Below are 15,802 nucleotides of genomic sequence, written 5' to 3'. Positions count from 1 at the left end.
TACCCAATGTACATAAATAGAAAATGTAAATTTTTAAATATCTTGGAAGCCATAGCCAATCAGCTGTTTTAATTGTCATACTTGAATTCAACACATCAAATTTCATAACAAACAGCCAATTTCATCTCTGAAGCAGACAACTTCTGAAAAATTGTTGACCAGTATAATCAAGGGACCCTAAAATTACCAGACATCATGTCAATGTGTGTGTGAGAATGGGTAAAAGGATACAACAACTTCCCCTTTGAATCCCAGAGCTTCAACAACTGCATCTGCAGCTTCCTTGATGGACACTTCATCCTCCTCTCCAACTGTGTGTGTGAGTGAGAGGGAGAGAAACAATTACAGATTCATAATCTCATGGCACCATTTGGAAACACTGACACTTATGTTACATCTCTGGGATGATTTTGTGTGTGTGTGTGTGTGTGTGTGTGTGTGTGTGTGTGTGTGCGCGTGCGCGCGCGCGTGTGTGTGTGTGTAGATGAGCATTTACCTGATAATATGATTGGCTCCACTTCATTATATTCTCGGAGTACCCAAAGAAAGAGTCGAGCCAAATCGAGTGAATAAATAAACTGTCGTAATGGACGGCCAGATCCCCAGACCTGCAGTGGTGTCCTCGCTTCTACAACATAAAACATACTATTTCTATTTAGAGATTAGTTAAAATGGTTATTATAAAGTGGCTTTTATAGAGATCAAGATTTTATGAAATCCAGTCAAAAAACCCATAAACTTCATAAAACAGACTTTTAACAGCCTAAGTAATATGTACAGGACCAGTCAAAAGTTTGGACACCCCTACTTATTCATAGGTTTTTCTGTATTTTGACTATTTTCTACATTGTAGAACAATACTGAACACATCAAAACTATGAAAGAACATTTGAAACGTGTACGTGTAACCCCTTTAATATATTGAGCTACATAGATAAATAAGAAAAGGAAAGGAAATTAATGTTTTATTAATTGTTTAGTTTAATAAGAAAACTGCATGTATGGTCTCGTCCAGTATAAATTTTTCCCATGTCTTTGTGTCCCCTGAATGCATCAGGTCAGATCGGCCAATCAGGGAACTGTGGGCACGGTTTGTCCCCGCCCACCGTTTTTTTTTTTTTAGCGTGTGGTGTGTCTGTGGGCGTCAGTCTAGTAGAGAGCATCAAGTCGGAGCAGAGTTTTGAAAAGCGAACGCAGTGAGTGTTTGCTGGAAAAAAAAAGAAAAAACAACAGAGTGTTAATGATACGGTAGGTGTGGAAACGGCTGTTATTTTTAGCCGTTACTGCCATTAGCCGTTAAAGCTACTGGCTCTTAACTACCATTAGCTCGCCGGCCAACGTTTGTGGCCATTACTGCTGTTGACTCTTAACTGCCATTAGCTCGTCTGCTAGCGCTTAGCTGTTGCTCCCAACTCTCGTGTGTGTGTGTGTGGACAACTTCCCCCTCGTCTGTTACTGCTTTCAGCAACAAGAACCCCTGTGGCTATAGAGATCTTGCAGTCACGTGACCGGAAAGTACACAGCCGCCATCTTGTCGGTCAACAGCACAGCTGAATACTGCTGCACTCGTGTACAGAATGGATCAATTTCAACCGACGGACTACACGGCTCATTTTTCTAATGAACAGATAACTAGATATATGTCTAAAATAAACGATCTACAGATTATTGACCCTTATGGCTTTCCGGACGGAGTTTTCACGACCGTGTCAGTGGATATGGAACTGCCAGCGGAATACCCGGACGTGTATAATTACCTCATTAACTTTCCCTCGCTGTTCAGTGGTGAAGCACTGCGTGCTTATAAATCTCTGGACAGTTATCTTTACAGAAATTCAGGATTTGTCAGCGACTCAGATGTGGCATCTTGTAAACAAGAAAATGATCCTCACTGGATGGGTAAGTCACTTAAGTATTGAGTATAGTACTGACCAGCCAGTTATAGAATAGAATAAGGTAATTCCAGCTGTAATTTCAAATCGTCCATCTTGTTTACCTGGCGTTGGAGAGGGAGCGGCTTAGCAGTGGAGGTTTGAGTGGCTGTTTTCTGAGCTTAGTCAACAGGCCGGCTCTGCAGCCTCGCTTTTGCTCCCGGTGCCGCCTCCTTAGCTTTGCTTCCAATAACAATCCATGGAGACCCCGCTGGTCTCACTATCTCGTCCGGAATGTTGTGCATGCGATGGAAATCGCTACAAACCGTCATTTTCTACTGGAAACCAATGTCAAGTAAGTCCATACGGTTGTAGTGGATATTGAAGTCCGGTACAGATGAACAACACGCAAAAATACACACAAAAAACATAAAAAACGTGCACAGGTAGGGAGAGCTTGTAGCCGCAGCCGTTGTAGTAGAATTGTATATAGTAGGTTTTTCCAGAAGAAAAGGTAGAAGTAGAAGCAGAAGTAGAACCAGAAGTAGAAGGCGGAATATGGCGTTTGACCGACAAGGTGGCGTCTGTCACAATCTGGATCGGCTGTGACGTCACATGCAAGTGCTCCATAGAGTGCTTCGAGGTCAGCGCGAACCCAGCGGCGGCCATATTGGAAGTCAAAGGTTGCCTGGATCAGTGCATTGTTGTTGTTCAGCGAAGCAAAAAGGGGTGACAATGCCGAATACGTGCGTCATTGTTGGCTGTAGTAGCCAGGGGGAAAAGGGTGGCAAAAAGTCGTGACTAACCAGGGAATTGCAGCACAGGAGAAAAGCGAGCGGAGGAGACGACAGTGGCTGGCTGCCGTCAACCGATCAAATTTAGGACAACTTGACTGTATCCGGATTTGTTCTGATCACTTTGTGACAGGTAGGTTAAATTGTCTTGAATTTCATAGTTACTAAAATAGTTACTAAAATAGTTATTTTAATTTCATAGTTACCGGTAGCATCCAGTATGCCGGCTGTTGTGTGACCGTCGTTCTTTCCCTCAGTCTCGTGGCCGCTTCAACATAAAACAACAGGGAAGCAACATGGGAGCAACATTCCCCAAGTCCAGCAATGCAGTTGCAATGTGCACACAAAATAGCATGTCTCTTGTCAACTATTATCCAGGGGTGTAGACTAGGCTGGGATAGACTCTGCGAGTGTAACACTTTCCCTCTGATCACTTTTGTCTCTCCGTCTTCAGCAGTAAACACCGACACATCGCGGACCCAACCGGACACAAATCTATCTACTCTTGTAGTTCTGGAAATCCTTTAGTTCGCAAAATGGACTTGGGTGAAACACTAGATAGTTCACAAGATCTATGTATGTTAAATGCGGCAACAAGCTGGGGTCAGCTTTCCATTCCTTCTCACTAACAGTGTATGGATCTACATTCCCAATGAAACGTACCTTCTCAGCATAACGCTCCCATGCCTGCTTATCCAAACTTTCACAGTAGTGCTCCATCACTTCAGATGTCTAAATTCTTAAAAAATCCAAGCTTCTAAGCCCTCTAACGCAGAAATGAATCGGTGAATGTGTACTCTATGATGTGTACTCTATGCGCGCTCTGGAGCGAGTGACTTCCAAGATGGCCGCGCATGCGCAGTGTTACTATTTTTAGCATCATCTCGGAGCCCTCTATTCCGGGTACCAGAGCCGTTTTGTGCCTGTGCCCCGCCGAACACAGAGGTCGGTCAGGTTTTTTTTTTTTGTTGGTGTTGTTTGTTTGTGTTTTGTTCTTTTGGATTTTGTTTTGATTGTTCCAGTGAAGTGAAATGATGGCGAGCCACCCACTTGATCTAAAGTGAAGTGAACCCCAGATATCCCGTGGTCACTGGACAGGTCCTGCTACACTCTCTGGTGTGGTAGGCTCAGCATTTGAAACACCCTCACACTCCGCCCTGTCACACAATTCCCCCTACCCTCAATTCCTAGACTTAAATTTTTTCCAACACTGGACCTGCACTCATCTTTTGACTTTTTCTTGGACCTTGGACTTCTCCTGGAATTGGAAATGCATGGCTGTTGTGTAGGATAACCCTCCTCAAGTGAATGGTGTTTGTGATGTATTCTAACTGATATTTTTTTCCCCTTTGATTTATTGAAAACTATTATATTGGATCAGAGAAACTGACATTTGAAATTGAAACACAGAATTCAGATTATTAGAATGCACCCAAATTAGAATATTTAGCTAAATTAGATACTCACCTGATATTACGGTATGTAATATCATTTAATTGTTTTTTTGTTTTGTTAGAGAATTGTCTGTCTTGTTTTAACTTATTTATTTAATCGTCTATTTGTTCATTTATTTATCTGTTTATTCTATTCAATTCATTTTTTTTCCCTAACTAAAGCCGGTATTACTTTTATATTTAAACCCCTGCCTCCTGACTCTCATTCTCACATTCCACAGTGCTCCAGTAGTTGAACCTATCTGATACACTAATCCACAAGTCCTGGTATTGTGAAATCCCTCATAAGTGTTACATACGGAATTATGTGGTAAACAAAAACAATGTTTCATATTTTAGATTCTTCAGTGTAGCCACCGTTTACCTTGATGACGCTTTGCACACTACTGGTATTATCTTAAGCAGCTTCATGAGGTAGTCACCTGGAATGCTTTTCAATTACCAGGTGTGCCTCGTCAAAAGTTAATTAACGGATGAGTTTCTTGCCTTCTTAATGTGTCCGAGATCATATAGTAAATGGTAAATAATAAAAATACAGTAAATAGCCCTATTCCACATTACATCAAGAACTGCTGAACTAAGTAAAGAGAAACGACGACATCATTATTTCAAGACATGAAGTGTCTTAATTTATAAAAATAAACATTGAATCAGAAGGTGTGTCCAAACTTTTGACTAGTACACTTTAGCAAAGCTGCAACTTCTGAGGACCATGTATTTTATTCATGATTACTACTAGGCAGCTAATATCCAGAAAATGCATTGGCTCATTTCTGATACAAGTGGATGTTTGTTTGAAGTACAGTCTTGACTCTTGTATGTTGCTTCATGTCTTTCTTCCTCCTTGCCTATGAAATTCTCTCGGTTTACACCTAGTTCTGTTGTTCTGAACACCCTCAAGCTTTTTACTCAGTTCCACAATCATTACAGGTTCACCGCTGCTTCATCTTTAGGGCATATTTTATACAAAATTTATTTTACTCTTCCAAACTGGAGAGAGACTTTGTTAAAAAAAAACACACACATTTTCCAACTTTTCCCATTGCTTCAGACTGGGAAAAGCTCAGCCTCATTTGTTAAAGGCCTGATCTCACATCAGATTATTGGATTGGAGGACTATACTAGAAAGAGTTAATGCCATCATCGTGTGCCTGACTAGGACTTATTCAGTTTAAAGTTGTACATCGTGTTCATTCAAGCAAAGCCAAGATGTGGACATGTATCCTGGTGCAGATGCTAGCTGGGACACTGAAATTGTTAACCATTTCAATGGTACTTGGTATTTCCTGTAGGATAATTTGGAGATCTGCCACTCCACAGACTGCAGCAGTCTGGCTGAAAAATATACAGTGTTGCTTGAAAGTTTGTGAAACCTTTATAATTTTCTATATTTCTGCATAAATATGACCCAAAACATCATCAGATTTTCACACAAGGGACCAGGGAGTTAGGCTTAGAACTATAAACAACAACAATGATAATAATAAATAATAATGATGATGATGCACTAGTGAAAACCTGCCAGTGACACTGTGTGTTTATCAAAATCAATGTTCACCCACATGTGACTTACGAGCTGCTACTGGCAGAAGAAATGAAACATTGCCATGACCAATTATGTACCCAGCCATTATTGGTGTAAGGTTTTATTCCTTTGTAAGGATAAATAATTGTAAGTATTTATTCTTGACCAAGAAGGCAGTAATTTATTTTGTGACAGGGTTGTAGGGATTTATTCTGTTCAGTTGGGATGACCTTCTGTCTCAGCTGGACATTGTTTGAAGGTTCCATTCTGTCTGGACATTGCTGTCATGTCATCAGAACATTCTGCTTATTTTGATATGAAATGTGCATTATTGATCAGATTGTGTCTGAACAGCGCCAAGGTCTGCAATGATGTCAGACACACCCACACACACCCACAGCTGCATATCCAACGTGTATTTGGGATTAAAAGTTAGATTTAAAGCCATGATTTAAGTTAGTTTTATAGCTACACGTGATTTAGGATTGTTAGATTTAACCAGTCTCTGCAGTGTTGAATTTGAAATTGAAATGATTGAATGTTACATTTAATGTTAGATTTAAAGCTGCATTAAGTGATTCATGTTAGTTTTATAGTTTTATATTAGCCTTATTGCTGCACAAGGTGTTAAGACTTTATGATTTTAATATTTTAGAGCTTTTTAAGATCCTTTATTATTTTAGACTATTACATATACTATAACAGTAATTTTAAACTATTCCTGTGTAACCTGACCTTCGTCCAGTGGAGAAGACACTTGTTAGACTAAACATAGTCTTTGTTTAAAATTGTCATGATTGACCCAAGGTTTCACTCACATACACACGTATAAAACCCCTGTATACTCTCATCTCAAGGGGGACTTGCGAATAAAGATTGCGAACTGGATTGTGGGGTTCCTTTCTTTTTTCTGCGACTCACCCCCAGACGTCTGGGTGACACGAGGGGACTGATCTCGAGATGGTGAGGGCCAAAGGTGAAAAAAAACTAACAATTGGGCTTCAATTTAACTTGATGCTAAAGTTTTATACGAAACAGCAGTCCTGTTTAAGGATTTAGGCTAATGTGCCATTAAATCAGTAATCCAAAATGCATATGAGCCGTCTGCTGTCAAACATCCGCGAGGAAAATGTAGCCTACTAATGTAAGAATTTAATAAATATACATTTCTTTGCTTACAAAATTGGTCTAATAGTTATAAGTAAAGCCAGTTTTAAACTTTTCGAAAGATGTTCAGCCTAGACTTGCATCTCATTCTGAATTCAAACTTGCAGAGAAATCGAATATCTATGCACTGCACGTTAGTATTTCTTACTCTCTGCTATGTAGGTCTTGTGTATAAGTCCTGGGAGAACATGGCCGTCCTCTATGTTGAAGTTGTCATGGGGACCAAACACGTTTGTGGGGATAACAGCAGTGTACCGTTGACCGTACTGTTGAAAATATGCCCTGCACAGAACACACAGGAAATATGATTATGTATTAACATTTAGCTATGTATAACATGCAACGTTTAAAAAAATTAATTACAGGAGTAAAACAAAACACAATGGACATGTCCCTTAATCTTTCTGTTATCTGTTCAGTGCCTAGTTTTCCTCTGAATAGTGGCTATGTAGTTTACCATGCAAGGGCATGACTACAGTGCCTTGTATAACTTTTAGCCCACACACACTACAAAGTTGAGCTTTCGGAAAAAGTAACAAGAAGAAAGCCTTTGGAAAGCTGAATTCTTTGACCTTGCTACAAAGCAATATGCTAGGCAGCAAAACCTTGCACTGCTCATCACCCTGAGATAAACATCCCCCCCAGTGAAGCATGGTGGTGGTAGCAGCATCATGGTGTGGGGATGCTCTTCATCAGCAGGGACTCAGAAACATGAACAGAGACAAATACAGGGCAATCTGAGAAGAAAAGCTGTTCCAGGCTGCAGAAAAAAAAAAAGACTGTGGCAGAGCTTCATCTTCCAACAAGACAATGACCCTAAGCAAACTTCATGCCAAAGCTACAATGGAGTGGCCTAAAACCAATAAACTGAAAGTGCTGGAATGAAGAAGCCCAGTCCTCAATCCAACTGAGAATCTGGGACTGTCTGCAATTAGTGTAAATTCTTAACATTGCTGAAAATAAAATCTGTCAAACCATTAACACAAGATGCAGCCTTTACATCCATTTCCATGATGCACACAGCTACAACAGCAACATATAATTACTCACCTGTTCTGGACATCAATCATTCGTTTAGCATAAGAATAACCGAAGTTAGAGTCATGAGGAGGACCGTTATGAATCTGATGGAGAGACAAAACAAGATTTGGTTCAATAACACACTTATGCGTACTAGAGTCGCTACTCTCAATACAATGAATGCAACCATGCAGACAGTTTCCACTCTGAAACCACACACTTGGGACCAGAAAACATTTATTCACCAGAAAGATGATAAAAAAAAATTTAAACACTGATTCAACAGTCACTGAATTAAGGATCAAATTTAGTCATTTATACTCAGATTTCTAAATTCGTTCAGTGCTTTCTTTTAAAAAAAATGCAATCACCCCCTGCTGGAGGAAAGTACTGCAAAAAGAACAAAGATACAAACCATAGTCTCATCAATAGGGTAAGTGGTTTTGTCTGGGAAGATGCAGGTGGACAGGCAGGACACAACTTTTTGCACGCCAAACTCGTGAGCTGTCTGCAGCACATTGTCATTGATGTAGACGTTGTTTCTCTGAAAGAAGATACAATCAGTGATTTTTAAAGCTATTTATGATGGAAAAACCTTTCAATGATGGTACAAAGCGTGTGTATATGACAGTTTTTTAAAAGACCTGTGTGTGTGTGTGTGTGTTCTTTCACAGACAGGAATTAGGTCTCGTCATGTATAATCCGATGTCAAAGTTAAAGGTTAATTTTACTCCCCGTGGAAATAAGAGTTTAAAGAAAATGCAGGTTTTATTTCAGTTTAACATTTTATATCAAAGAAGACACATGAATTATTTGAATGATCATCATTATACAAATTCTCATCGGACAGGTTTCGAGCTTGCTTTCAAATGCATTAATATCATTTCACTTTTGGAGGATAAGCCTTCATCATTCACCCAAATAGGAATGTCTCCAAGTGTTCATAACCAGAAGGTTTTTGGTATGTTCCCCATTCTATGAGCCGAGGTTCCCTGAAGCTCTAACTCCCATCAAATCTCCTTCTACACCAAATTCTGAGGAGTTCAGGAACTGGTTTTCCATTAAAGGCAAAGTACATGCAATAGAGTTGGAGTTTTGAAACCTCATGGCATATTGTATTTCAAGGATATTCCTGAACTCATGCACTCTGAAAGAGGAGCTCACGATGGGATAGGATTCGTGGTGACAGTGCGTGTGCTCAGATGAACACACATTTTATTCATGTTATACATACCAGGAATACCTGAGCTTCCTTGCTACAACCAGACTCGTATGGCTTTCAATGCCTCTATTTTAAACCATGAAGGTCATCACAATGTTCAGCAGATGTTCTTCATAACTACCTGAAACACCATGACGTACCAGTAGATGATGACCACCCACTTGTTCCCACAGTTGAAACAGATATGATCCTATACATATACAATATAATCATCTGAACTTTTATTTCTTTTCCCCTTCATTTTCACCATGCCTAGTGCGATTTGAAATTCATGGTCCAACTTGATAAGAGTTCAGCTTATTTTTATGAAGTTCAACATTTAACTTCTTGTTAATACAGTATCTTGCAAAAGTATTCATTCCCCTTGGCGTTTGTCCTGTTTTGTCGCATTACAACCTGGAATTAAAATGGATTTTTGGAGGGTTAGCATCATTTGATTTACACAACATGCCTAAAAGGTACAAATTGTTTTGTGACACAAACAATAATTACAGTGGTAAGATGAAAAAACAGAAATCTGGAGTATTCACCCCCTATCGTATGAAACCCCTAAATAAGAGCTGGTCCAACCAATTCACTCCATATGTCATATAATTAGTTGATTAAGATCCACCTGTGTGCGGGGGCGTCGTGGCTCAGGTGGCTAGGGCGCCGTGCCATGGGTCCGGGGACCTGGGTTCGATTCCAGCCCGAGGTCGTTTCCCGATCCCTCCCCGTCTCTCTCTCCCGCTCATTTCCTGTCCTGTCTCTGCACTATCCTATCCAATAAAGGTGAAAAAAGCCCAAAAAAAATCTTAAAAAAAAAAAAAAGATCCACCTGTGTGCAAAATGATCTGTCACATGATGTCTGTATAAATCAACCTGTTCTGGAAGGACCCTGACTCTGCAACACTACTAAGCAAGCAACATGAAAACCAAGGAGCCTCCAAACACATCAGAGACAAAGCTGTGGAGAAGTATAGATCAGGGTTGGGTTATAAAAAATATCCCAAATTTGAATGTCCCATTAAATCCATTATGGCAAAATGGAAAGGATATGTCACCACTACTAACTTGACAAGAGAAGGCCGCCCACCAAAACTCACAGACCAGGCAAGGAGGGCATTAATCAGAGATGCAATAAAAGACACCAAAGATAACACTGAAGGAGCTGCAAAGATCCACAGCGGAGATGGGAGTATCTGTCCATAGGACCACTTTAAACCGTACACTCCACAGAGCAGGGCTTTATGGAAGAGTGGCCAAAAAAAAAGTCATTGCTTAAGAAAACATGTTTGGAGTTTGCCCAACAGCATGTGGCAGACTCCCCAAACACATGGAAGATGATTCTCTGGTCAAATGAGACAAAAATTGAACTTTTTGGCCATCATGGGAAATGCCATGTGTGGCACAAACCCAACACCCTGAGAACACCATTCCTACAATGAAGCATGGTGGTAGCAGCATCATGCCATGGGGATATTTTCCATCTGCAGGGGCAGGAAAGCTGGTCAGGACTGAAGGAAAGATGGAGGTCACTAAATACAGGGCAATTCTGGAGGAAAACCTGTTTAAGTCAGCCAGAGGTTTGAGACTGGAATGCAGGTTCATGGTCCAGCAGGACAATGACCCTAAACATACTGCTAAAGCTACACTGGAGTGGTTTAAAGGGAAAACAGTTAAATGTCTTGGAATGGCCTAATCAAAGCCCAGACCTCAATCCAATTGAGAATCTGTGGCATAACTTGAAGACTGCTGTACACCGATGCAACCCATCTAACTTGAAGGAGTTGGGGCAGTTTTGCCTTGAGGAATGGGCAAAAATCCCAGTGGCTAGATGTGCTAAGCAAATAGAGACATACCCCAAGAGACTTGCAGCTGTAATTGCAGCAAAAGGTAGTGCACAAAGCAAAGTATTGACTTTGTGGGGGTGAATACCTATGCACACTCCAGATTTCTGTTTTTTCATCTTAATTATTGTTTGTGTCAGAATAAAACAATTTGTACCTTTAAAGTTGAAGGCATATTGTGTAAATCAAATGGTGCTAACCCCCCAAAAATCAATTTTAATTCCAGCTTGTAATAGGACAAAACAGGACAAACACCAAGGGGAATAAATACTTTTGCAAGACACTGTAGTATTTTTTTTCTGCTGCCGAGAACTTTAAGTGTCAACATGCTTTCCCAAAGAACTTGAATGCACTACTCTGTAGTTTAAATTAATTCAGGAAGCTTTAATCAAGAAGTAACCACTCTTAAGTTAAGAAAAGCCAGTGTTAAGACTTTGATGAAAAATTCTGGATTATGTCTTAAGTTAAACTTGTCTAGAAACTGATCCATTAAAGAGCCAAACATTTTCCTGAGATTAAGATTAGGCTTAGATGAAGGCCTAGCATTAATTATGTAGCTGCACTGATTTAAGTTAATGTCAGTAATCATTGTAAGAAAAATGTGTGGGTGTGTATGTGTCTTACCCAAAAGCTAAGGTTTTGTCTCATGTTCCTAAAGAGACCACCCACCATGGCTGCCAGATGAATGACGTGTGTTGGGCGGTGTTTCTGGAACACAGCTTTCGTCTCAGCTACATCCCTAAACCAGGAAGAGAACTGTTTTCACCCAATTACAGAACAAGAATATGGTAAATTTGTTAAATATAAGGTATTTAAAGATTTTATATATATATATATATATATATATATATATATATATATATATATATATATATATACACACACACTTCTCACCCCCGGCGGGGGGGTGGTATCCATGTCATCCTCAAGCTCGGGTCCTCTACCAGAGGCCTGGGAGTTTGAGGGTTCTGCGCAGTATCTTCGATGTTCCTAGTACTGCGCTGTTCTGGACTGAGGCTTCAGATGTTGTTCCTGGGATTTGCTGGAGCCACTCTCCCAGTTTGGGGGGAGTGCCCCCACTACCACGGGGACCATGCAACCCTTGACCTTCCACATCCGTTCCAGCTGCTCTTTCAACCCTTGATACTTCTCAAGTTTCTCATGTTCCTTCTTCCTGATGTTGGCGTCAGCTGGGATCGCCACATCTATCACCACCACCCTCTTCTGCTCTTTGTCCACCACCACTATGTCTGGTTGGTTAGCCAGGATCTGTTTGTCAGTCTGGAAGCTGAAGTCCCACAGAACCTTGGCCCTGTTGTTCTCAGCCACCTTCTGTGGCTAAGAACAGCGTACCCATTGGGACTTGGGTACTTCTATTCCATACTGGTTGCAGATGTTCCTGTATACTATCCCAGCCACTTGGTTGTGCCTCTCCATGTACGCTGATTCAGCTAGCATCTAACACCCTGCTACTATGTGCTGGACTGTTTCAGGGGCTTCTTTGCACAGTCTGCATCTTGGGTCTGATCTACTCTGGTAGATCCTGGCCTCTATGGCTCTTGTGCTTATGGCCTGTTCTTGTGCTGCCATGATTAGTGCCTCTGTGCTGTCTGTCAGTCCTGCATTATCCAGCCACTGGTAGGATTTCTTGATATCAGCCACTTCCTCTATCTGACGGTGGTACATGCCATGTAGGGGTTTGTCCCTCCAGGTTGTCTGTTCCTCCTCCTCCGCACTCTCATCAGGGTTCTGCTGCCTGAGACATTCACTTAGCAGTTCATCCTTTGGGACCATCTTTCTGATGTATTCTCGGATTTTCGATGTTTCATCCTGGACCGTGGTCTTGATGCTCACTAGCCCTCGGCCTCCCTCTTTCCGCTTAGTGTATAGTCTCAGGGTGCTGGACTTGGGGTGGAACCCTCCATGCATGGTGAGGAGCTTTCTAGTCTTGATATCTTTGGCTTCTATCTCCTCCTTTGGCCAGTTTATAATACCAGTGGGGTATCTGATGACTGGTAGTGCGTACATGTTGATGGCTCGGACCTTGTTCTTACCATTCAGCTGACTTTTCAGGACCTGCCTTACTCTAAGGAGGTATTTGGCTGTGGTTGACTTCCTTGTGGCCTCTTCATGGTTTCCATTAGCCTGTGGGATGCCAAGGTACTTGTAGCTGTCTTGGATATCACCCATGTTGCCCTCTGGTAGGTCAATCCCCTCAGTCCGGATCATCTTGCCTCTCTTTGAGACCATCCGGCCACACTTGTCCAATCTGAATGACATCCCTATGTCATCGCTGTAGATCCGGGTGGTGTGGATCAGCGAGTCTATTTCTCGCTCGTTCCTGGCATACAGCTTGATGTCATCCATGTAGAGCAGGTGGCTGATTGTTGCCCACTATGGAATCGGTACCTGTAGCCGCTCTTCGTGATGATCCGACTGAGGGGGTTCAGGCCTATGCAGACCAGCAGTGGTGATAGCGCATCTCCTTGGTATATGCCGCACTTGATGTTGACTTGGGCAATGGGTTTTTGAGTTGGCCTCTAGGGTTGTCTTCCACATTTCCATTGAGTTCTGGATGAAGGTCTTTAGGTTCCTGTTGATCTTATACAGTTCCAGACATTCCAGTATCCATGTGTGTGGCATTGAGTCGTAGGCTTTCTTGTAGTCAATCCAGGCAGTGCACAGGTTGGTCTGTCTCTTCTTACAGTCTCGGGCGACTGTTCTATTGACCAGTAGCTGGTGCTTGGCTCCTCTGGTGTTACTGCCAATTCCTTTCTGTGCCTCGCTCATGTATTGAGCCACATGCTTACTCATTTTTGCCGCAATGATGCCTGACAGGGCCTTCCATGTTGTGCAGAGACAGGTAATTGGCCGGTAGTTGGATGGGATGGGTCCCTTCTGGAGGTCCTTCATGATTAGGACTGTCCTGCCTTGGGTTAGCCATTCTGGGTGGGTCCCATCCCTCAGCAGCTGGTTCATCTGTGCTGCTAGGCGTTCATGGAGTGCAGTTAGCTCGTAGGTCCACTAACCATTGGGCATCGGTGTTGTGTGATGCCTTTCTTTCCCATATGTCTTTCCAGTATTTTTCCACCTCAGCTCTTGGTGGGTCTGACCGGTTGTTGTTGCCAAACAGCTTGTTTATTCTCCTGGCCTCTCCCTCCTTGGTGTATCTCTTCAACCGGGTGGCCAGAGCTGTTAGTCGCTGTTTGGCAGTTTCGAGTGCCTCTGGTATGGAGAGAGTTGTACTTCCTGGGTGCCCCTTTATTCACCATGTTCCCTTTCTGTAGTTCAGCTAGCTGGCTAACTTCTCTCCGTGCTGCCTTTATCTTGGCCTCTAATCGTCTCTTCCATGGTGGATACTGTTTGTTATGTCCCGAGCCCACCTTGTGTCCAAGCATCTCCATGATTACTGTTGCTGTACTGTGTATCAGCTTGTTGGTCTCAGTGATGGTTCTTGTGGAGATTGTCTTCAGAGCAGCATTCACATCTACTAGTAGATCTTCTGAAGGTACTTGGCAACTCAGCTTCGGTATTCGTCGGGGGCTCCAGGTTTCCAGTTGGGTCACGATCTTCCTTCTCAGGTCAGCAGCTCTTGTGTTGGGGCTTGGTACCCAATCTCTGATTGTGGGGATGATGATGACGACATCTCCCCGCTGACCTGTCTTCCTGGCTCCCCCTTGCCGTAGCATCGTTGTTGTATTTCATTAATCTCTAGTTGTGATAGTAGATTTCAATTACGGATGTTGGAACACTGGGCTAATAGCTGTTTCTTTGTTAGCCTTGATTGTGGATTTCGAAGTATCCAATGGTCCCACATTCGCTGCATGTATCCCCTCTCTCTGGGATTGCTTGGGATTGCTTGTATAGTAGCTTTCCAGCAATTCCGTATTTTCTGTCCTCGTCCATCGATGTCTTGTTCCAGTAGCCCATTTCTCATCAGTTTGCCCTGGTTCCCTAGCAACTGACGCAGACCTTGTTGACCCGGGCGACGTCTGAGCCGGTATGACTCTATCAGTTATGCCTTCACTCATTCCTGAGGTAGGCTGATATATCATGAGGGGTCTTGCCTAAGGACCCTTACTGGATGATGTTTTGCCCCGACCGGGATTCGAACCCCGATCTCCCACGTTGTAGTCAGTGAGCATTACCACTGTACTATCCAGCTGATATATATATATATATATATATATATATATATATATAAAAATGTATATCTCTCTCGTCTTGATGGTCTGATATACACAGTGTGTTTACAGAGATTTTGACTTATTTGGGTCAACAGGAACAACACCTTTTGCAGGATTACTAATACAACCCTCAGAAAAGATTTATACAAATGCAAATACATTCATGCTCACCGTGCACTCAGTGTTATTCCCTGAGGAACTGCCCTTTGGACTGTTCTACTTTATGTGAACTAAAAGGAACTAACACTGAATACAGATGTTACTTAACATGCACAAATGTTCCACAGCACCACTTTTATCTCCAAATGTGACTTTTTAATCTCCTGTTACACATATGACTGTGTTTGGAATTAAAAAAAAAAAAGTGTTTACATGAGGTTAGCATCTTTGGACGAAAGGAAGATCCATTCTTCTTCTCTTGCTCCTCCTTCCTCCTGCAACACTTGCTCTATGGCTCTGCCCACCAGACCACTGCCTCCTGTCACCATCACACGCATCTTCCCAGTGTCTCCTGCCATCTAACATAAAAAAATAGAAAGTCTTCTAAACTTAATCAAAATAGTTAAAGGCAGATTCACTTTTGGAGCCAGCCTCAAGTGACCATTTGAGGAACTGCAGATTTTAGCATTTCTGTATTGGCTTCACTTTTCAGGAGCAGAGGTTGCCACTTGGGCAGCACAGTGGTTAGCACTATCACCTCACAGCAAGAAGGTTCTGGGTTCAAGCCCAGTGG

The 15,802-nt window shown here is 42.0% G+C and overlaps 1 protein-coding gene across 1 annotated transcript in view; it reads right to left on the bottom strand.

The window, feature by feature from the left end:
• LOC132881510 (GDP-L-fucose synthase-like) overlaps window positions 1-15,802 on the bottom strand; it is a 29,168-nt gene that overhangs the window by 6,683 nt on the left and 6,683 nt on the right. Inside the window, exons 2-8 of the mRNA XM_060914043.1 lie at window positions 15,442-15,587; window positions 11,507-11,621; window positions 8,247-8,375; window positions 7,862-7,935; window positions 6,960-7,093; window positions 497-628; window positions 232-311 (exon numbers count right to left, since the gene is read on the bottom strand). Coding sequence (XP_060770026.1) covers window positions 232-311; window positions 497-628; window positions 6,960-7,093; window positions 7,862-7,935; window positions 8,247-8,375; window positions 11,507-11,621; window positions 15,442-15,587 — 810 coding nt within the window. The remainder of the gene's footprint in view (window positions 1-231; window positions 312-496; window positions 629-6,959; window positions 7,094-7,861; window positions 7,936-8,246; window positions 8,376-11,506; window positions 11,622-15,441; window positions 15,588-15,802) is intronic.

Source organism: Neoarius graeffei, chromosome 2 (genome assembly GCF_027579695.1).
Source record: "Neoarius graeffei isolate fNeoGra1 chromosome 2, fNeoGra1.pri, whole genome shotgun sequence".
In the NCBI taxonomy this organism is placed as follows: Eukaryota; Metazoa; Chordata; class Actinopteri; order Siluriformes; family Ariidae; genus Neoarius; species Neoarius graeffei.
The sequence above is the reverse complement of the archived record's forward strand: the minus strand, read 5'-3'. Positions and strand labels throughout refer to the sequence as shown.